We start from the raw sequence: 21,657 nt of genomic DNA, 5'->3' as shown, positions 1-21,657 counted from the left end.
TTGAATATCACCGTCTGTCCCATGTGTCCCAGGTCTGTCACCTCGAATTTGTTTCTCGATCTGTGTGCACCTACGTTGTAAACTTTCATTCATAGGCTAGGTTGTAGCAACCTCATGATGGGCATAGGGAAAATTTGAGCATCATGAACCTCTCTGTTACATAGAACTGGTTGAATGGAATATGAATGACAGTCATCCAATATGTTGTAATAGAAATAAGACAATGCTCATGAAAAAAAAAATAATTGTCTTCCCTCATCTTAAACGACACTGACCGCCACTGTGGTAGATATATTGTAGAAAATCTGGTAGTGTGATGCATGCTGGTAGTGTAAAGCTACTTACTTCTCTTCACAGCTGTTCTCCCCCTGCAGTAGTTTCTCTCTGTTGAGGCCAATCTTCTCCAGCTCGTGGCTCAGTATCTCCAACTCGTTCCACTGCTGCTGCACCTTCAGCTTCTCATTCACCAGGTCCTGGACAGGACACACAATAAAACCCTGACTCTATTGACCTGTCTACCAAACAGTCAGACACACTGAGAAATCTGACTGGCGATAGGTACTTAACAACTCTGCCCAGTGTCGGCAGTTACCTTGTCGTTGTTCATATAGAAGAGTTTGACCTCAGATTTGCTTAGTTTAATACTCCAGGCCACAATGTGGCACTAGCTCGTTTGGCTTACGCCTGCTACAGCTGATGTTAAGTTAACTATCAACCTACGCTAATTTTGTTGCTAGCCAGCTAGAATTTGTAGTAAGCCCTTGTTGATACAAACCAGATGGCCACAACTAGAGTAGCTAGCAAAATTATAATTAAATCACAATGATTGTTTTTTGACTGAAGCTGCCTGTTAGCTGCTGAGAGTCGGTGGAATAGCTAGCCAGCGATGTTGTGCTAAATGGCAATGTTAACATTAGCTAGAAAGCAGACTGACACTGGCAGTATGGGGAATAGTGAATTAAATTATTTCTTCATCATCTTGCTAACAGTAGATAGCTAGCTTGGTAGAGCATTTAGTGTTGTGTGCATTGTGCTGCACCGAACACTCCATTCATTTCATATGAAGTGTGTGTGACTGCTTAGCTCAGTTAGCAAGCTAACTAATGAGCAGGTGCTTATTATCAAACTGAACCTTACAAAAAAATACTTCAAGCACAAAACTCCTTTGCTAGATGTAAAAGATGTAAAGACTCTCTCTAGATAAAACATTTTATTATGCAGCTTTATTGTTGTAGTTACAATTCTGATGAAAAGGTGGTGGAGTACACCTGGGCTTTACTGCAGCTTCAAAACTGCTATTTTTTGTTGTTGTTAGGCTTCCCTAGGTGGAATTTTGTGCTCTCTGATTGGCTCAAAGTCAAGTTCTCGGCCACTGACGAGCATTGTGATTCTACAAGTAGAAACGGCAGGTTTTCACTGTCATTATAGGGTATTGTGTGTAGATTGATGAGTATTATTATTTATATTTTTTACACATTTTAGAATAAGAACATAACAAAATGTGGAAAAAGGGAAGGGGTCTGAATAGTTTCCGAATGCACTGTATATGCCTCAGCCTACTAATTATAAAAATGTAAAATAGGCCCTTTTATATAAAAAGTAAATATACCCTAGACTATAATTGTGACTTAGTAGGCCGCATGTCCTTCACCCAGCTTCATGGTTTGAACAATATGCATAATTCCAGTCCAATATAATACAATAAAGTACGGTAATAAAGTCCCACAAAAAGATTAGCCTACTGGAGCTAGTTTAATTTATTTACCCAAGAGAGCATAGCTACGTCTATGGGTGTTTATGTTTTCTGTCGTGCGTAATGTGCCGTAAACTATACACTGAGTGTACAAAACATTAAGAACACCTGCTCTTTCCATGACAAACTGACCAGGTGAATCCAGCTCAAAGCTATGATCCCTTACTGATGATGTAACTTATTAAATTCGCTTGGGCTCATAAAATGTCCTTAATGTATGGCACATCAGGCTCAGGTAGTATATTTATATGCTTTAGAATGGCATTTCTTGTTAGGGTGGTAAATACCGGAATACACTCGGAAAAAAGGGATTTATTCTTGGGATGTAACATTTGTAAAATATATTTGAAAATATTCAACCCTAGTATGGTACACCTAGCACTTCAACCTATTGTACATTATCCTCCAACCTCTTCCCCATACATACCTCTCGGAGTGTGGCCAGGGTCCTCTTGTCGATGGTGGCCTGTTTCTGCAGCTCCTTGTTCTGAATCGCCAGCTCTTTGACCATCCCAGCCACCTCCTTTAACCTCTCCAGCTCCTTCTCCTTGGTGATGCCCTCCTTCTCTAATGAGGCCAGCTTTAGAGCACTCTCCTCCAGCACCTCTTCCTTCACTTCCAGCTGCTGCCATAAACGTCGCGCCTCCTTCTCCAGCTGCTTCCTCTCCTTAAAATCAATTCTGTTCAATTTAGTTGAATTACATTTGTATTATCCCATCAAGGAAGTTCATTGTGCAGCCAGGAGGGCGTAATACTACACAACTACAGTATACATGTAGCATACAAACGCAGACGTACCTTCTCTGACTGGCCCAGCTCCTGTTCCAGCCCCCTCTTCTCCTTCTCCACCACCTCCAGGCGTTTCCCCGCCAGGCGCACCTCTTCCAGCTCCCGTCTCAGAACCCCGGTCTCAGTCTCCGCCTGCCTCAGCTCCCTCACCAGCCCCTGGATCTTAGTGGAACTGTTCTCCAGGCTCTGCTGTAACCTCTGGTTTTCCTGGCCCAGGCTGCCGATGCTCAGCTCCAGCCGCTCCGCCCTCTTCCTCTGGGACCGCAGCTCCTCCACAGAGCGGGTCAGATCCTCCCTCTCCCTCTCCAGCTCCCTGTTCTCCTGCTGGAGCTGGGCCAGGCGAACGGCAGCTGGCCGGAGGGACTCCACGGTGCGGCGAAGCTCCAGGTTCTCCTCGTCCAAGAGGCTGTGGTCATTCTCCAGCGTGGCCAGGCGCAGGCTCACGTTCTGGGTTGTATCCACCTGCTTCTTCAGCCTCCGGTTGTCCTGCTCCAGGCTGGTGTTGTCTCTCTCCAGGGCCTCAGCCCGGTCACATGTGATCTTCAGGGAGGCCACCTACGTTTACATTTACAGTTCAGGCATTGCAACGATCGTGACATGTAGTCGTTTTAATTACCTAAGTTGAATGCACTGATTGCAACTCACAATTACAGCAAGTAAAACATAAAAAATAGCTGCAAATATTGGCGAAACAAGTGCAAGACCTCCCTCACCTCCCTCTGCAGCTGCTCCTTGCTCCTCTCCAGATGTGTTGTCTCCCTCTCCAGCTCCTCCCCCCTCTCCCTCAGTGTCTCCAGCTCCTTGGTGGCCTGCTTGCCCTGGGCTTCTAGCCGGGCCAGCTTGGTTCCGGTGTTGGTGATGGTCTGGTGGAGGACGCGGTTCTCTGTCTCCACCTCCCTGAATCGGGCCTCGCTGTCAACCTGGGCGTGCTGACGCAGGGAACTCACCGCCTGACTCAGGTGCTCCTTCTCCTGCTCCAGCTCTGAGATCTGGGGAACACACATAAAGACAGTCAGGTGGTAAAATGAGGACATAAGAGGGACCACTGAGGACAACATTCCACAGACAGTTAGGACCCGGAAGTTTTCCTCCGGGCCATGAAATGGTGCATTTAGCATGTGTAAAGGTAGAAGTACACTTTGCGCCTGTCTGTTCTTGTCTGCCTGTAGTCTCTCCAGAGTCTTCTCCAGTTTCTGCTCGTCTTTGAGCAGGTATTCTTCCAGACCCTCCATGTCCTGGGTGGTCTGCTTCTCCTGGTCCAGCAGGGTCTGCATACGCTCCAGCTATAGAAGACACAAAATGGATGACAATCATGATAGAAACCACAGACAAGATAGATTCAATTCATCAATCAACATCAAAGACGTCATAAATATGAAAGCTCAATATGTCAGAAGTATGTGTGAGAGATATGTACATTCAAAACATCCCAACCAGTGCTGGGACAATGACATATACTATGAATAGAGAAAGATAGCACTCAGTATATGCTGCTCTGCTCCCACCCTCATTCAGTTAACTGCACCACAATACATACTGCAATGCATTCTGCGGACTCTCTATATAGGGCATGTGGGACCAGCATAGTATGCCACAACACAGACTGCCATTCTATAAAGAATGTGGGACCAGCATAAAGTAGCATCTGTCAAATCAGTGTGTAAAGTACCTTTTTGCTGAGGCCCTGGTTCTCTCTCTCCAACTCCATGGTGTTTAGCTGGTCCTTCTCCAGACTTAGTGAAGCCTCTCTGAGCTCCTGGATGGTGCTCTGCAGACCCTGGTTCACCTTCTCCAGCTTCAGCAGACGGCTCGACGCAGACTCGTTCAGCTCAAACACAAACAACTTGTGCACTGCACGGGGGGGAAGAGAGGGGTGTTTGTTCAGTTCTGTTTGTGAATACATTTTATCCTATTTAAAAAAAAAACTGTCTGGCATCTTGTATTTGGAGATGTTCTGTGCATGTGATCATGGTATACAGTTTGTTGACAGAAAAGTGAGCAATGCTTTGTGATTAATGTAAAACTGAGGCAGATGCAGAGTAATTTTATCACCAAAATATATTTAGTCATTTTATCACCAAAATATATGAATATATGGTCTGTCTTTTCAGCCCTTTTTCATCCAAAAATGCCATCAACAGCTAACGGAAGAGGATTCATATGGGCTCTCTGCAGTGTGTGTGTGTGTCCCCTTACTGTCGTTGTCGTCGTTGTTCTTGGCCAGCTGCTCCAGTTCCCAGCCCAGGTGGGCAGACTCGTTCATGCTCTGTTTCTGAGAGATCTCCAGCAGCATGTTCTCCTCTATCAACCCCTCCAGGTGCTTCTTATCTGTGTCCCGGTCCTGAGAGGTACAGCAGAGTGGGCCAGACACACACATATCCTTTTCACACTATTGTGCCAACCCTGACCATATTGTGTTAGTGTTCAAATATTTTCTTGTTACATTTTCAATTCCAGAATAGGTCCAGCAATTACGGTGGATGTGTAACTCAGTATTGTCAAAAGGGCAAAGACACACACAGACCGTGTGATCCAGTCAATGATAGACACCAGGTTCAATTTTCTCACCATCTCCACGTCGTGTAGTTTGGAGCGTAGCTGCAGGTTCTCCTTCTCCAGCTCATGTAGTTTGTCACAACGCCTCCTGGAGGCTCCCAGCTGCTCCTCCAGCAGGGTTTTGGTCTCCATCAGAGTGGCGTTATCTTCTCTCAGCTCCTGTAGACACATTTAATACAGACAGATACAGTGAGATGGAAACAGAGGGACATATACAGCGTATTTTAGGAGATCGGCCTGAGCAATACGCTGTGCAGATTTGCTCATCTTGATCACATAATGAGTAGTTAATTGGGGATGCAAAGTGATTCGTAGATCAGTGATTCCACTGCAATGTAGCCAATCTCAAACAAGCACACAGTAAGATGGAGTGTGTGAAATATAATGAGTCAGAGGCTGAGATGGAGACATTACATTACATTTACATTTAAGTCATTTAGCAGACGCTCTTATCCAGAGCGACTCAGAGGGACATAGTGATTAAGAGGCCTGCCACTGACAGCTGTGGAGACCCATGCCTGGACAAACCCATAAAACCCTGGGCCTGGTCATTCTGCTGATCAGGAGATGCCATTGTTCCCCTGTGAAAGAGACAGCAGGGGTTCTAGTCAATGTTGTAGTCAATGTAGTGGAACTAATTTGACCCAGAGACATGAAAGACGTGCTGCTAAGGTTTATGGGGCTTAATATGCACCACCAATCACCTCATCCTGTACTCAGTGTGTCTAATGTGTCTTGACAGATGAGATAGGCTAAACATATGGATGTGTGTTGATAATGACAAAAATATATGTTGTCCCTTTTAAACAAAAGGTGCATGAACAGTGGAGCATGCTGAAGATATGATACTTTTATTATTAAACCCAACTCGTTTTGGCAAATTCCTTCACCAGGTTCTTTTCCTTAAATGTACAGTATTATTTGATTTCAGGTGTCATTAAATTGATGGTGAGTCACAACGTTTATTCAATGAAATTGAATGATCAGTGTGAATCACCTCGACTCGTGTCTTGTAGAAGTGGACGTCGTGTAGCCTCTCCTTGCAGCGGCTCAACTCTGTGTCCAGTCTGTCCACCTTGGCTGCCTTCTCCCTCAGAGCGTCCACTTCATCCCTGTACGCACGCACCGACCTCGCCTCTGCGAGTAACTGCATGTTCTGCACAAGTCACAAACACACACAATGGAGCTGGTCTCCGAATGGCACACACACAACACTATGGACTAGATGTGATCTGCAGCGAGGTTATGACAAAACTAGTTAAAAAATCTTTCTATTTTAGAATTTGCTGTTCTCATGGGAATATCTTAAAATGGTACTGTCTTTGATAATGTGACATCAGAATGTTCACAGGAGACATTTTTAGCCGAAGACCGAATAAATGTGACATGCTTTCTAGCATGTAATTTGTGGTCAAGATTTGAAATGTCTGGGAACCATTTTTCCTGACTGGAAAAAGAGGGTAAAGTTGGGTCTCAGAGCATGTTTGTGAGCAAGAGAAACCAGGGGAGAGAGTAAGAGGGAAAGAAACGGGGAGAGCATGAGAAGGAGATAAACAGGCAAAGAGAGTGAAGAGAAGAAAGAGGGGGAGTGTGAGGGGGACACAGGGAAGCCAAAGTGAAAGAGGAAATCTGCACCTCCTGCTTGAGTTTCTGCATCTCTAGATCCAGCCTCTCCACCTCATGTTTGTTATCCATCAGCTGCTCAGTCTTCTCCTCCCTGACACAGCATACATTAGGTTGGCAAATCAATTTGTTCAGACAAATCTACATTGTAATTAAAGAGGGCTTATAGTAAAACTTAAGATAAAATCTTGGAAAATAATTTGTCTAAATAAAACAAATATGTTAAATGCCAAAATATCCCAAAATCTAGCCTCTAGCATCTAACTCTAGCCTGTCATGGTAGAGATTTCCTTCTCCTGACTCACAGTTCCTGTCGCGAGCGTCTCAGTTTGGCTTTAGTGTCAGCTAGCTCCACAGCCAGATGCTGCCGGTCCTCTTTGGACAGCCGGCAGATAGGTCCGCCCAGGCCCAGGTCGGTCCTCTCAGGGTTGGGGTAACCCAGGTGGTTAGAGGGCTGCTGGGACTGGAGGTAGTCCCTCTCCTGGGTCAGCTCCACGATCGCCTGAAGGAGGGTGGAGAAGAACTCTGTCAGCCTATTGGCTGTGTGTAAAAAGAACACAAATCAAGTCTGAATGACATGCATATATATATTCATTAGGTACATATAAATGTACAGCTGCATCATTAGCCTAGTGGTTAGAGTGTTGGCCTAGCAACCGAAAGGTTGCAAGTTCATATCCCGGACCTGACAAGGTACAAATCTGTCGTTCTGCCCCTGAACAGGCAGTTAACCCACTGTTCCTAGGCCGTCATTGAAAATAAGAATTTGTTCTTAACTGATTTGCCTAGTTAAATAAAAGTCAAATTATTATTATTATTATTATTTATTTTTTACTTTTAAAGGTATTGTGAGTAATACAGTTGATTTTAAAAGTCGAAATTGGGTGTGTTTCAGACCGTCTTCAATACCAACCTCTGCACATTCATCTCTTTCATCTATGAGTTTGCGGAGGTGCAGGGCCATGTTTCTGGACAGGGGGTCCAGCTCCTCAGTGGGCATATCTGGCAGCTCCAGCCACTGCAAGTCCAACACATTCTCCTGGTTTTGGGTCACCTGAAGGGGTAGACAGACAATATCACTACACAGCGCTCTCTTGTATTTCTTTGGCTGTACAGTGTAACATAACAATATTGCCTAAATAAATATATTACTGTAGCCCTAGGAATGAGACTTGAATGTGTCAGTATATGAAGACGCGCATACATAAATGTGAGAAAAATATTCACTATAAAAAAAAGTGGACTGACATGCATGAACATCTGTGTCTAAATGTCAATGGGACACTGTTGGAGATTAGGCCTAAGGATTAATAACTTTATGTGTACTTTACTAGATATATTTGACAGCGACCGTGCACATAAATCAATATTTCTGTAAATGTGCAAGATGCCTAATTTTTATCTGTATTTTCAAGCGTTCAGTGGGGCAAAAAAGTATTTAGTCAGCCACCAATTGTGCAGGTTCTCCCACTTAAAAAGATGAGAGGCCTGTAATTTTCATCATAGGTACACTTCAACTATGACAGACAAAATGAGAAAAGAAATCCAGAAAATCACATTGTAGGATTTTTTATCAATTTATTTGGAAATTATGGTGGTGTGGTAAATAAGTATTTGGTCACCTACAAAAAGCAAGATTTCTGGCTCTCACAGACCTGTAACTTACATTTACATTTAAGTCATTTAGCAGACGCTCTTATCTTCTTTAAGAGGCTCCTCTGTCCTCCACTCGTTACCTGTATTAATGGCACCTGTTTGAACTTGTTATCAGTATAAAAGACACCTGTCCACAACCTCAAACAGTCACACTCCAAACTCCACTATGGCCAAGACCAAAGAGCTGTCAAAGGACACCAGAAACAAAATTGTAGACCTGCACCAGGCTGGGAAGACTGAATTTGCAATAGGTAAGCAGCTTGGTTTGAAGAAATCAACTGTGGGAGCAATTATTAGGAAATGGAAGACATACAAGACCACTGATAATCTCCCTCGATCTGGGGCTCCACGCAAGATCTCACCCCGTGGGGTCAAAATGATCACAAGAACGGTGAGCAAAAATACCAGAACCACACAGGGGGACCTAGTGAATGACCTGCAGAGAGCTGGGACCAAAGTAACAAAGCCTACCATCAGTAACACACTACGCCGCCAGGGACTCAAATCCTGCAGTGCCAGACGTGTCCCCCTGCTTAAGCCAGTACATGTCCAGGCCCGTCTGAAGTTTGCTAGAGAGCATTTGGATGATCCAGAAGAAGATTGGGAGAATGTCATATGGTCAGATGAAACCAAAATAGAACTTTTTGGTAAAAACTCAACTCGTCGTGTTTGGAGGACAAAGAATGCTGAGTTGCATCCAAAGAACACCATACCTACTGTGAAGCATGGGGGTGGAAACATCATGCTTTGGAGCTGTTTTTCTGCAAAGGGACCAGGACAACTGATCCGTGTAAAGGAAAGAATGAATGGGGCCATGTATCGTGAGATTTTGAGTGAAAACCTCCTTTCATCAGCAAGGGCATTGAAGATGAAACATGGCTGGGTCTTTCAGCATGACAATGATCCCAGACACACTGCCCGGGCAATGAAGGAGTGGCTTCGTAAGAAGCATTTCAAGGTCCTGGAGTGGCCTAGCCAGTCTCCAGATCTCAACCCCATTGAAAATCTTTGGAGGGAGTTGAAAGTCCGTGTTGCCCAGCAACAGCCCCAAAACATCACTGCTCTAGAGGAGATCTGCATGGAGGAATGGGCCAAAATACCAGCAACAGTGTGTGAAAACCTTGTGAAAACGTTTGACCTCTGTCATTGCCAACAAAGGGTATATAACAAAGTATTGAGATAAACTTTTGTTATTGACCAAATACTTATTTTCCACCATAATTTGCAAATAAATGTGAGAAAAATAATCACTATAAAAAAGGAATTGCTGATGCGCATGAATATGTGTGCCTGCTTTGACGTGAACACACCTACACCTGTACTACTAACCTCTTGAATGTGGGAGACGATGGCTGCCTGCCTCTCAATGTCGAGCAGTTTGATCTTCTCAATTATCTCTTCTTTCCTCTCACACTGCAGAGAGAAACAATGACAGACACTTCAATTAGATATCTATAGGTACTATAAACTATCAGAAACATATTCTGATTCAGACTTGGTTATCCCATTCTCTACGGAACACAAAGACTGGGTGTGTGAATGGTCATAATTACATATAAGCCAGATGAAAAGGTTTTAATCGTGTAGAAATACTGTATAGAGTAACATGGAGAACCTGAGGCAGCACGTGTCTAATTGTCAGCTTAGGGCTTGTTGTTGGACTCAGGTCATTTTCATTCAATGGATAGGAAAAAAACAGGGTTAGTGCAATTACAAGATGCATAGATAACACATTGACCCTTCGATTGTGGTTTAAATCCCATTCATTTTATCACCAAAGCCCCATATACTACCCACCACTGTGACCTGTATGCTCTCGTTAGCTGGCCCTCACTACATATCCTGTCGCCATACCCACTGGCTCCAGGTCATCTATAAGTCTTTGCTAGGTAAAGCCCCGCCTTAGCTCACTGGTCACCATAGTAACATCCACCCGTAGCACGCGCTCCAGCAGGTATATTGCACTGGTCATCCCCAAAGCCAACACTTCCTTTGGCCGCCTTTCCTTCCAGTTCTCTGCTGACAATGACTGGAACGAATTGCAAAAATCTCTGAAGCTGGAGTCTTATATCTCCCTCTAAATTTAAGCAGCTTTTCCGATCACTGTACCTGTACACAGCCAATCTGTAAATGGCACACCCGACTACCTGATCCCCATATTATTACTTACCCTCTTGCTCTTTTCACCCCAGTATCTCTACGTGCACATCATCTGCACATCCCTCCAGTATTAATGCTAAATTGTAATTATTTGCGCCTGTAGGGCCTGTTTATTGCCTACCTCCCTACATTTGCACACACTGTACATAGATTTTTCTATTTTTCTTTTCTTGTGTGTTATTGACTGTACATTTGTTTATGGGTAACTCTGTGTTTTTGTTTTTGTCACACTGCTTTGCTTTATCTTGGCCAGTTCCCAGTTGTAAATGAGAACTTGTTCTCAATTGGCCAACCTGGTTAAATAAAGGTGACATTTAAAAAAATGGACTTACATAATGCATTCCATCTATGCCCAACATTGACATTTTTTGATTGTATCATGATTAGAAAAAAATTACTAAGGACATTTCATCAACTATTCAAATTGAGCGAGAGGCCAGGGGATTGGGAGGGAAAGAAAACAATAGCCTCTGGTGCCGGCACGGGTGGGTAGTCCCTGTCCTGCACCATTTATATCTCAGAGCCTCTGCCATGCTCTGTGGTTTTGGTGCTACATTGGACATGTCGATTTCAAAGAGAAATTAATCTCAAACATTTGAGGGCCATATTGAGCTTGCCCGAGGACTGTGCCAGGTGGGTGGGCTTTGCATTTTGTCAGACTATTCCATTGCACCAGACAAGCTCAATCAAGGACATCTAAAGTATTTGAAAGAATTGGAATACTATTTGAGTCCAGATCTGCCCGTCTCAATTAGTGTGTATTGTGTTACCTGCACAGCACAGCCTAGGATCAACAGCAGCAGTCTCTTCACCTCTTCCATGCTCTTGCCTGTTGAAGAGAAAGATGAAGACATAACTGATTAAAATCACATTTTCTTTTAGCAGATTGATTTTGAGCTCAGATTCGATTTTGGTTTAAATCCCACAGGTAGGCAGCAAATCCCAAATGACAGCTTTCTGGGTCTCTCCCATCCCCCAGTTCTTACACTAATGGGCTGAAGGATCTCTCCCATCCCTGTTGGTTTGGTTAGGAGCAATCAGTCAGTGGGTCAATCATTAAATCAGCCTCAGCTCAGGGTATCTTTTGGTGTTTTTGTAGATGTAGCAAGCCTTTATGTTTGAAGTTTCAAGTTAAGTTCACAAGTACAGTGAAATTCCTTTAATGCAAGCTCCAACCCAACAAAGTAGTAATCAATATAGCAAAAAAAAATACCAAGGTAGAACAAAAACACAGAGGATATAAAAATAAGTACAGGAAAAAGTAAGACACTATAATACAGGGTCAGTTCCAATACCATACTTACAATGTGCAGGGATACTGGAGTATAGGGGTAAGGGATCAGGATACACGATAAAACAGATTAGCAGCAGCGTAAATGATGATTGTATGCACGCATGTGTGTAGAGACAGAATAAATGTGGGTGCATGCTATGTGTGTTGGCTTGTCAGTGTGTGTCAATGTGTACAGTCCTGTGAGTGTGCATAGAGATGGTGCAAAAATAAAATACAAGGGTCAATTCAACATAGTCCATGTAGCCATTCTGTTAGCTATTTAGCAGTATTATGGCTCAGGGATAGAAGCTGTTCAGTAGCCTGTTGGTGTCAGACTTGATGAACCAGTACCGCTTGCCGTGCGGAAGCGCTATATATATATATATATCTTTTTAAAGATACATATGATTTACAAAAGTCTTTACTGCTTCATTTTGTACAAGGTTTGTATGGGATCAGCTGTGTGTGTGTGTGTGTGTGTGTCTGTGTCCCCTTGCCTGGAGGGAACTCCTAAAAAGCTGGATCAGAACTCTGGGGGAAAGGGCAACAAGGTTACCACGGAGACCATGTCTGAGACCCAGCCCTGCCCTTATTCCATTGAGACCAACTAAAAAGACAAGCGAGGTATACACATAGGCGGCAGTGGTTAGAGCGTTGGACTAGTAACCGGAAGGTTGCAAGTTCAAATCCCCGAGCTGACAAGTTACAAATCTGTCGTTCTGCCCCTGAACAGGCAGTTAACCCACTGTTCCTAGGCCGTCATTGAAAATAAGAATTTGTTCTTAACTGACTTGCCTAGTTAAATAAAGGTAAAAAAAAAATAGGCAGGCAGTGGTGTCGCCCTGAGAGGAGCTTTTCACTGTTTCTACACTGTACATGGGAACTACACGGGAACTCATTGAAAAGCTAACTTCCAAAGGCCATTCCATACAAATAACACAACACGTCCATCCACAAACAATAATATGAACACAATATGAACACATGCACTATTCAGATTAAGTTCACATACCAAGGCTGGCTTACAGCAAAAGCCTCCCAACACTCCCATTCGTAGATCACTATTGTTCTTGACTGCTAAACACATTTTCATATAAGGGCCAATCAAAGGCCTAGATCTAGTTCAATTGGCACCCGGTAGGAAAATAAAATCTGCCACTCACCCACTATATCAGGTCTGACCCTCTCCATAGCCCCAAACATACAGCTAGCCATATCAGGTGTGACCCTGAGAGGTTGTCGACACCAGGCCGGAGGCCCCACACTCTCCATGGTTTGATTAGCCTCCTACATGCAGACAGACAGGCTGCAGGGTTCCAATGGGTCTTTTCCTGCCTTTCCCACTTCCTGACTGACCCCAGAAAAGGGCCACAACATGTGCATCCTTCCCACCCAACAGAGAACATGCCCTCATACAGTACAGTAGATGAACTGGCCTGCGATGACAAGGGGATATGTAAGGTAGGTTTTTAACAACTTGTTAGTATGTAGGGGACAATGTAAGCACATGTTGTGAATCTTGCACTAGCTAGCTAGTCAACTGGGTTGAGGTGTAGCTATCTGAGACTAGTTGTGCGTTTGGGAAAAAGAGACTGAGCACCACAGTACCTGAGAGGGGGTCCTTAGCCATGGTCAGCACATTAGGCAGGGTCATCAGGATGAGCTGCTGGAGATTGTCCTGAAATCACAGAGGAGAACATAAGAGATTAACTAACAGAAATACCAGAGGAATGAAACAATAGCAGCAGACGTCCTGTGTGCCAGCCTACTTGCCACCACGCACCAAAGCCCCAGCCTCCAGCCAGAACAGAACAGGAATCTTCCACTGGCGTGAATATGGAGGACGAGGTCACTTATAAACCTCGGGAAACATGCAATAACAGACAATCTTGATGGAAATTAGCCCGTTTTCAGCTGGTGGAGAACGTTTGGAGAGGAGGGGAGTTCACACAGCAATCAATGCAGTGCCCAGCTGTAACCCTCTCTTCGTGACAAAAGATTGTTATTGTAGCCTAGTGTTCAGCCAAACACATTCACAGAGACCTTTTGGTAAGTTGACTGAGAACACATTCTCATTTATAGCAATGACCTAGGGAATAGTTACAGGGGAGAGGAGAGGAGATGAATGAGCTGGGGATGATTAGGTGGCCATGATGGTATGAAGGCCAGATTGGAAATTTAGCCAGGACACCGGGGTTAACATCCCCTCTTACGATAAGTGCCATGGGATCTTTACGAGACGTGTTTCTACCATCATGTGCATTAGTAGCACAATTTCTAACTTATTTGCATTTGTTGTTACTTACACTTGTATGTTGACTTCTCCATTGATGTTGTTTTTATGTTTTTGCAGACTTTTCTTAGCGGATGTACAATTGTCGCAAATTAATTTTGGGAAATTTCAGGCCCCGGAGTGAACATAATTATACACTAGCAAAGCTGACTAAAAACGAGGGCTGAGGGTGAGAACTGACACCAAATCAGCAGTACCTAGTCACAGAAGTTGGCCTATGACATCACTCCTTTTCTTTCCCTCCTTTCCCCTCCAGACTCTGGAGGAATTAGATCTGAAAGGCCTTGGGTAGAATCAAAGGGGCTGCCCCCCCCCCTTCAAGAGAAGAGAGGGGCCTCATGTATAGAGGGGCTGGGTGGTGTTGTGATGACCACACTCCCTCCCTCCCTGCTATTCCAGCAGACCCTTGGCAGAGGACCTGGCCTAGCTACAGCTCTATTGTTAGGTGAAAACTGTTGAACATTCCATTTGTTACCCCTGTCATCATGAGAAGCCTCTAAAACAAAAACCTTCTCCATTTCAAATGCTCTGGACTAGAAACCAGGACCGCACAATGAGTTTAGAAAGCGCAGAACAAAGTGGTCTAACTAGAGGTCGGCCGATTATGATTTTTCAACGCCGATACCGATTATTGGAGGACCCAAAAAAGCTGATACCGATTAGTTCAAACGATTTATATATGGGATATATATATATATATATAATGTGTGTAATAATTACAATTACAACAATAATGAATGAACTATGAACACTTATTTTAACGTAATATAATACATAAATAAAATCTATTTATTCTCAAATAAATAATGAAACATGTTCAATTTGGTTTAAATAATGCAAAAACACAGTGTTGGAGAAGAAAGTAAAAGTGCAATATGTGCCATGTAAAAAACCTAACGTTTAAGTTCCTTGCTCAGAACATGAGAACATATGAAAGCTGGTGGTTCCTTTTAACATGAGTCTTCAATATTCCCAGGTAAGAAGTTTTAGGTTGTAGTTATTATAGGACTATTTCTCTCTATACCATTTGTATTTCATAGACCTTTGACGATTGGATGTTTTTATAGGCATTATAGTATTGCCAGTCTAATCTTGGGAGTTGATAGGCTTGAAGTCATAAACAGCACTGTGGGGGTCAAGCATTGCGAAGAGCTGCTGGCAAACGCAGGAAAGTGCTGTTTGAATGAATGCTTACGAGCCTGCTGCTGCCTACCACCTCTCAGTCAGACTGCTCTATCAAATATCAAATCGTAGACTTAATTATAATATAATAAAAACACAGAAATACGAGCCTTAGGTCATTAATATGGTTAAATCCAGAAACTTTCATTTAGAAAACAAAATGTTTATTCTTTCAGTGAAATACGGAACCGTTCTGGGTGGCATCGAACGAGTCTAAATATTGCTGTTACATTGCACAACCTTCAATGTTACGTCATAATTATGTAAAATTCTGGCAAATTAATTATTGTCTTTGTTAGGAAGAAATGGTCATCACACAGTTCGCAACGAGCCAGGTGACACAAACTGCTGCATATACCGACTGCTTACACTGAACGCAAGAGAAGTGACACAATTTCAGGCACCGCATTGATTATATGCAATGCAGGACAAGCTAGTTAAACTGGCAATATCATCAACCATGTGTACTGTAGTTAACTAGTGATTATGTTTAGATTCATTGTTTTTTATAAGATAAGTTTAATGCTAGCTAGCAACTTACCATGGCTCCTTGCTGCCTGCACTCGCGTAACAGGTGGCCAACCTGCCACGCAGTCTCCTCGAGAATGCAGATTAACGATTGTTATGAAAACTTGAAATCAGTCATTCGGATTAATCAGTCGACCTCTAGGTCTAACTGTATGCTAGAGTTCTCATTTTACACTAATAGCACCTTAGAGATGTCATGAGAATAAAAAGACAGGTGTGACTTTCCTTAGCTAAGGTTACATGGTTGTTGTGAAAATCTGGGTCTGGGTGCATATTTGGAGATTTACCAATAACCTTTTCAATAGTTAAGGCCTACAACATTACATCTTAATAGTAAGTATACATAACAGCCAAATCGACTGAGTGAGCCTGTTACGAACAGACGCTTGGGTTGAGGGGGGTGGTCACAGTAAATAAACATGGTACATCTGGACTGGATCCTCTGATTCAGAGGGGTTGGGTTAAATGCGGAAGACATTTCAGTTGAAGGCATTCAGTTGTACAATTGACTAGGTGTCCCCCTTTCCTATGGCCATAAAACATAACGACTAACTGTGTCTGACTAGAGGACCCCATACGTCTGTTACACCTCATCAATACTCCAACACGGCTTATGTCACACAGTCCTTTTTTTATAAAACACATTTTAATTGAATGGTACTTTAATTGAATGGTATTTGACTAAATCATTTTAGGGAAGCAACAACAATGTAAAATGACCAGCTCTTTGTCATGTGGCTAGCACTGGGGCTTTGTGGAGGTGTTACAGGGTGTTACAGGCTTCATGTTTCAGTAGACAGGTGATCGTAGAGAGGAACATGAGGGGGAATGACAGCTCTGATACAGGCTGCTTATCAGTTTACCCTCTGGAGGACAGGCCAGTGAGGACTAGCCAACACCTGAAGTAGTTGCAGGTGTTGGCTATGATGCATATCTAAATATACGGAACAAAAATATAAAACACAAATAAAATAAAGATAAAAGACCCCTGAAAATGTCCATAAAAAAAAGCGTATTTCTCTCAAATTGCGTTTACATCCCTGTTAGTGAGCATTTCTCCTTTGCCAAGATAATCCATCCACCTGACAGATGTGGCATAAAGAAGTTCAACAGCATCATTACACAGGTGCACCTTGTGCTGGGGACAATAAAAAGCTACACTAAAATGTGCTGTTTTGTCACACAACCCAATGCCACAAAAGTATCAAGTTGAGGGAGAGTGCAACTGGCATGCTGACTGCAGGAATGTCCACTAGAGCTGTTGCCAGATAATTGAATGCTAATTTCTCTACCATAAGCCGCTTCCTCCAACATCATTTAATAGAATTTGGCAGTACTTCCAACCAACCACGCCAGCCCAGGACCTCCACATCCTGCTTCTTCACCTGCTGAAGGGGGACGACGACTCATTCTGATTGGCTGGGCCTGGCTCCGAAGTGGGTGGGCCTGTGTCCTTCCAAGCCCACCCTTGGCTGTGCTCCTGCCCAGTCATTTGAAGTCAATAGATTAGGGCATCATTTATTTATTTGGATTGACTGATGTCCTTCTATGAACTGTAAAATCTTTGAAATTGTTGCATGCGTTTGTGTTTTTGTTCAGTATAGTTCTTCCCTAACTCTCTCCCTGTTTACATCCAAAATAGAGCCCAGGCACAAGTAGTGGACTATAAAGCAAATAGGGTGTCATTTGGGAAGCACTCTCTTTGCCTGGTCAACTCCTGCAGTCAGCCAGTCCCAACCATCAGCATAATAGGAGAAACCTAACCAGAGTAAATTAAACTTGACAGCAGCCTGGCAGATGATGCCTCTAAGGCTATAAGTAACCAAAGAGCACATCTCCATTTTGTTTCTCCAGTACTGACTGGCTCATTAGGCACCAAACTGAAAAAACAAGGAGGGGGAAAAACCCACATTTTCATTTTATTGTTTAAAATCTTTTGCTATGGTGGACTTAACTGAACATGACCCTGTGGTATTAGCCATGTTAGTAGAAAGCAACATTTTAACTGCCTGAGACACACTAATACACTAACAAAAAGAGGTCAATTTTACATTATTGATGAATTTCAGCCTTCAGGTAAGGTCATGTTCAGGTACAAGAGTCACATCTCTCCTATTCTATCCACTTTTCCATTACCCACCTAACATTGACACAAATATGTTCTTTGCTGACCTCATACCATCGTGTGTGATGCAGTAGGTAGGAACGTCCCTTGACAACAGCCATTTCCACTCTCAAATCTACCCTTGATTAAACAGGGAAGTGGGAAGGGGGAAACAAATGACTATCAGCAGCAGCAGCTCATTAACAATCTGGAAACATCGTTGGGAGGAATGGCTACTGTTAGGTCAGAAGGTCAAAGTAAGACCTCACCGGCAAGAAATGTTGGACATTTCCCTTTGATGTCAGGGTCCATTTCCTCTTCCTCTGTTGCTATGCAGAACACTGCAATCTAGGAAACCCATGATGCTTTTTGGTGAGAGATAACTCTGTTCACATTAAGCTCAGAGAGAAGCTGTAGACCACAGGGTACTACCTACACTATATAAAGCGGTACATTCTGAGAGACGGGGGATTGGGAATAACTGCCTGTGAAGATATACTGTACAGAAAACAGACAGAACAGAGGAGACAGAGATGGAGGAAAGACAGTGATTATTAATTGCAAAGACAAAGAAGCTAAAATAAGAAGCAACAGAGCTATTATATTTCTCATTCAACAATGGATTGAACAAATGATCAATCTTGTTGACAGAGTGAGTAAATATGCTACCTATATCCTGGTAACCAAAATGGGTGTTTCGGAGAGCCAATGAACCATACAGACATCTGACACACCAATCATCAGGTTTCGTTCCATTCTGTCACATCAAATAAAATGTTATTGGTCACATACACATGGTTAATAGATGTTAATGCGAGTGTAGCGAAATGCTTCTGCGTTTAGTTCCGACAGTGCAGTAATATCTAACAAGTAATCTAACAACTCCCCAACAGCTACCTAATACACACAAATCTAAAAGGGGTGAATGAGAATATGTATATGTAAGGAAACGCATGAGCGATGGCCAAGCGCCAAGGTGCAATAGATGGTATAAAATAGTATATACACGTGATATGAGTAATGTAAGATATACAAACATTATTACAGTGGTATTATTTAGAGTGAACTGAATAAAGAAGCTTTTTTTCAATCTCTCGGTCCCAGCATTGATGTACCTGTACTGACCTCACCTTCTGGATGATAGTGGTGTGAACAGGCAGTGGCTCGGGTGGTTGATGTCCTTGATCTTTTTGGCCTTCCTGTGACATCGAGTGCTGTAGGTGTCATGGAGGGCAGGTAGTTTGCCCCCGGTGATGCGTTGTGCAGACCACACCACCATGCGGTTGAGGGCTGTGCAGTTGCTGTACAGGCTGTGACACAGCCCAACAGGATGCTCTCGATTGTGCATCTGTAAAAGTTTGTCAGGGTTTTGACAAGCCACATTTCTTCAGCCTCCTCTTCACCACACTGCCTGTGTGGATGGACAATTTCAGTTTGTCTGTGATGTGTAAGCCGAGGAACTTAACTTTACACCTTCTCCACTGCTGTCCCTTCGATATGGATAGGGGGGGTGCTCCCTCTGCTGTTTTCTGAAATCCATGGTCATCTCCTTTGTTTTGTTGACATTGAGTGTGAGGTTGTTTTCCTGACACCACACTCCGAGTTCCCTCACCTCCTCCCTGTAGGATGTCTTGTCATTGTTGGTGATCAAGCCCACTACTGTTGTGTCATCTGCAAACTTGATGATTGACTTGGAGGCGTGCATGGCCACGCAGTCGTGGGTGAACAGGGAGTACCGGAGGGGGCTGAGCACGCACCCTTGTGGGGCCCCAGTGTTGAGGGTCAACGAAGTGGAGATGTTTCCTACCTTCACCACCTGGAGGCGGTCCGTCAAAGTCCAGGATCCAGTTGCACAGAGCTGGGTTGAGACCCAGAGCCTCCAGCTTGATGATGAGCTTGGATGGTACTATGGTGTTGAATGCTGAGCTGTAGTCATTGAGGGTGCAGTTGCACCCCTAAAAACTAAAAACATTTCTCATAAGAAACTAGCTCCCTGGTACACAGAAAATACCCGAGCTCTGAAGCAAGCTTCCAGAAAATTGGAACGGAAATGGCGCCACACGAAACTGGAAGTCTTCCGACTAGCTTGGAAAGACAGTACTGTGCAGTATCGAAGAGCCCTTACTGCTGCTAGATCATCCTATTTTTCCAACTTAATTGAGGAGAATAAGAACAATCCGAAAATCCTTTTTGATACGGTCGCAAAGCTAACTAAAAAGCAGCATTCCCCAAGAGAGGATGGCTTTCACTTCAGCAGTAATAAATTCATGAACTTCTTTGAGGAAAATATCATGATTATTAGAAAGCAAATTACAGACGCCTCTTTAAATCTGCATATTCCTTCAAAGCTCAGTTGTCCTGAGTCTGCACAACTCTGCCAGGACCTTGGATCAAGAGAGACACTCAAGTGTTTTAGTACTATATCTCTTGACACAATGATGAAAATAATCATGGCCTCTAAACCTTCAAGCTGCATACTGGACCCTATTCCAACTAAACTACTGAAAGAGCTGCTTCCTGTGCTTGGCCCTCCTATGTTGAACATAATAAACGGCTCTCTATCCACCGGATGTGTACCAAACTCACTAAAAGTGCCAGTAATAAAGCCTCTCTTGAAAAAGCCAAACCTTGAAATATAAAAAAAACTATCGGCCTATATCGAATCTTCCATTCCTCTCAAAGATTTTAGAAAAGGCTGTTGCGCAGCAACTCACTGCCTTCCTGAAGACAAACAATGTATACGAAATGCTTCCGTCTGGTTTTAGACCCCATCATAGCAGAGACTACACTTGTGAAGGTGGTAAATGACCTTTTAATGGCATCAGACCGAGGCTCTGCATCTTTTGCTCCTAGACCTTAGTGCTGCTTTTGATACCATCGATCACCACATTTAAAAAAATATATATATATTTTTTTAATTTTACCTTTATTTTACTAGGCAAGTCAGTTAAGAACAAATTCTTATTTTCAATGATGGCCTAGGAACAGTGGGTTAACTGCCTGTTCAGGGGCAGAACGACAGATTTGTACCTTGTCAGCTCGGGGACTCGAACTTGCAACCTTTCGGTTACTAGTCCAACGCTCTAACCACTAGGCTACCCTGCCGCCCCATTCTTTTGGAGAGATTGGAAACCCAAATTGGTCTACACGGACAAGTGGCCTGGTTTAGATCTTATCTGTCGGAAAGATATCAGTTTGTCTCTGTGAATGGTTTGTCCTCTGACAAATCAACTGTAAATGTCGGTGTTCCTCAAGGTTCCGTTTTAGGACCACTATTGTTTACACTATATATTTTACCTCTTGGGGATGTTATTCAAAAACATAATGTTATCTTTACTGCTATGCGGATGACACACAGCTGTACATTTCAATGAAACATGGTGATGCCCCAAAATTGCCCTCACTAGAAGCATGTGTTTCAGACATAAGGAAGTGGATGGCTGCAAACTTTCTACTATTAAACTCTGACAAAACCGAGATGCTTGTTCTAGGTCCCAAGAAACAAAGATCTTCTGTTGAATCTGACAATTAATCTTAATGGTTGTACAGTCGTCTCAAATAAAACTGTGAAGGACCTCGGCGTTACTCTGGACCCTGATCTCTCTTTTGAAGAACATATCAAGACTGTTTCAAGGACAGCTTTTTTCCATCAATGGAACATTGCAAAAATCAGAAACTTTCTGTCCAAAAATGCAGAAAAATTAATCCATGCTTTTGTCACTTCTAGGTTGGACTACTGC

At 43.2% G+C, this 21,657-nt stretch overlaps 1 protein-coding gene across 1 annotated transcript in view; it reads right to left on the bottom strand.

The window, feature by feature from the left end:
* Window positions 1-21,657, bottom strand: part of LOC115138647 (protein Daple) — a 107,974-nt gene that overhangs the window by 30,700 nt on the left and 55,617 nt on the right. The window contains 15 exon segments of the mRNA XM_029675733.2: window positions 346-473; window positions 2,181-2,420; window positions 2,552-3,097; window positions 3,256-3,531; window positions 3,679-3,825; window positions 4,212-4,393; window positions 4,739-4,883; window positions 5,111-5,257; window positions 6,096-6,254; window positions 6,734-6,815; window positions 7,027-7,223; window positions 7,635-7,775; window positions 9,707-9,790; window positions 11,308-11,366; window positions 13,419-13,488. Coding sequence (XP_029531593.2) covers window positions 346-473; window positions 2,181-2,420; window positions 2,552-3,097; window positions 3,256-3,531; window positions 3,679-3,825; window positions 4,212-4,393; window positions 4,739-4,883; window positions 5,111-5,257; window positions 6,096-6,254; window positions 6,734-6,815; window positions 7,027-7,223; window positions 7,635-7,775; window positions 9,707-9,790; window positions 11,308-11,366; window positions 13,419-13,488 — 2,603 coding nt within the window.

Source organism: Oncorhynchus nerka, linkage group LG12 (assembly GCF_034236695.1).
Source record: "Oncorhynchus nerka isolate Pitt River linkage group LG12, Oner_Uvic_2.0, whole genome shotgun sequence".
Lineage (NCBI taxonomy): Eukaryota > Metazoa > Chordata > Actinopteri > Salmoniformes > Salmonidae > Oncorhynchus > Oncorhynchus nerka.
This window is presented reverse-complemented; position numbering and strand designations above follow the sequence as displayed.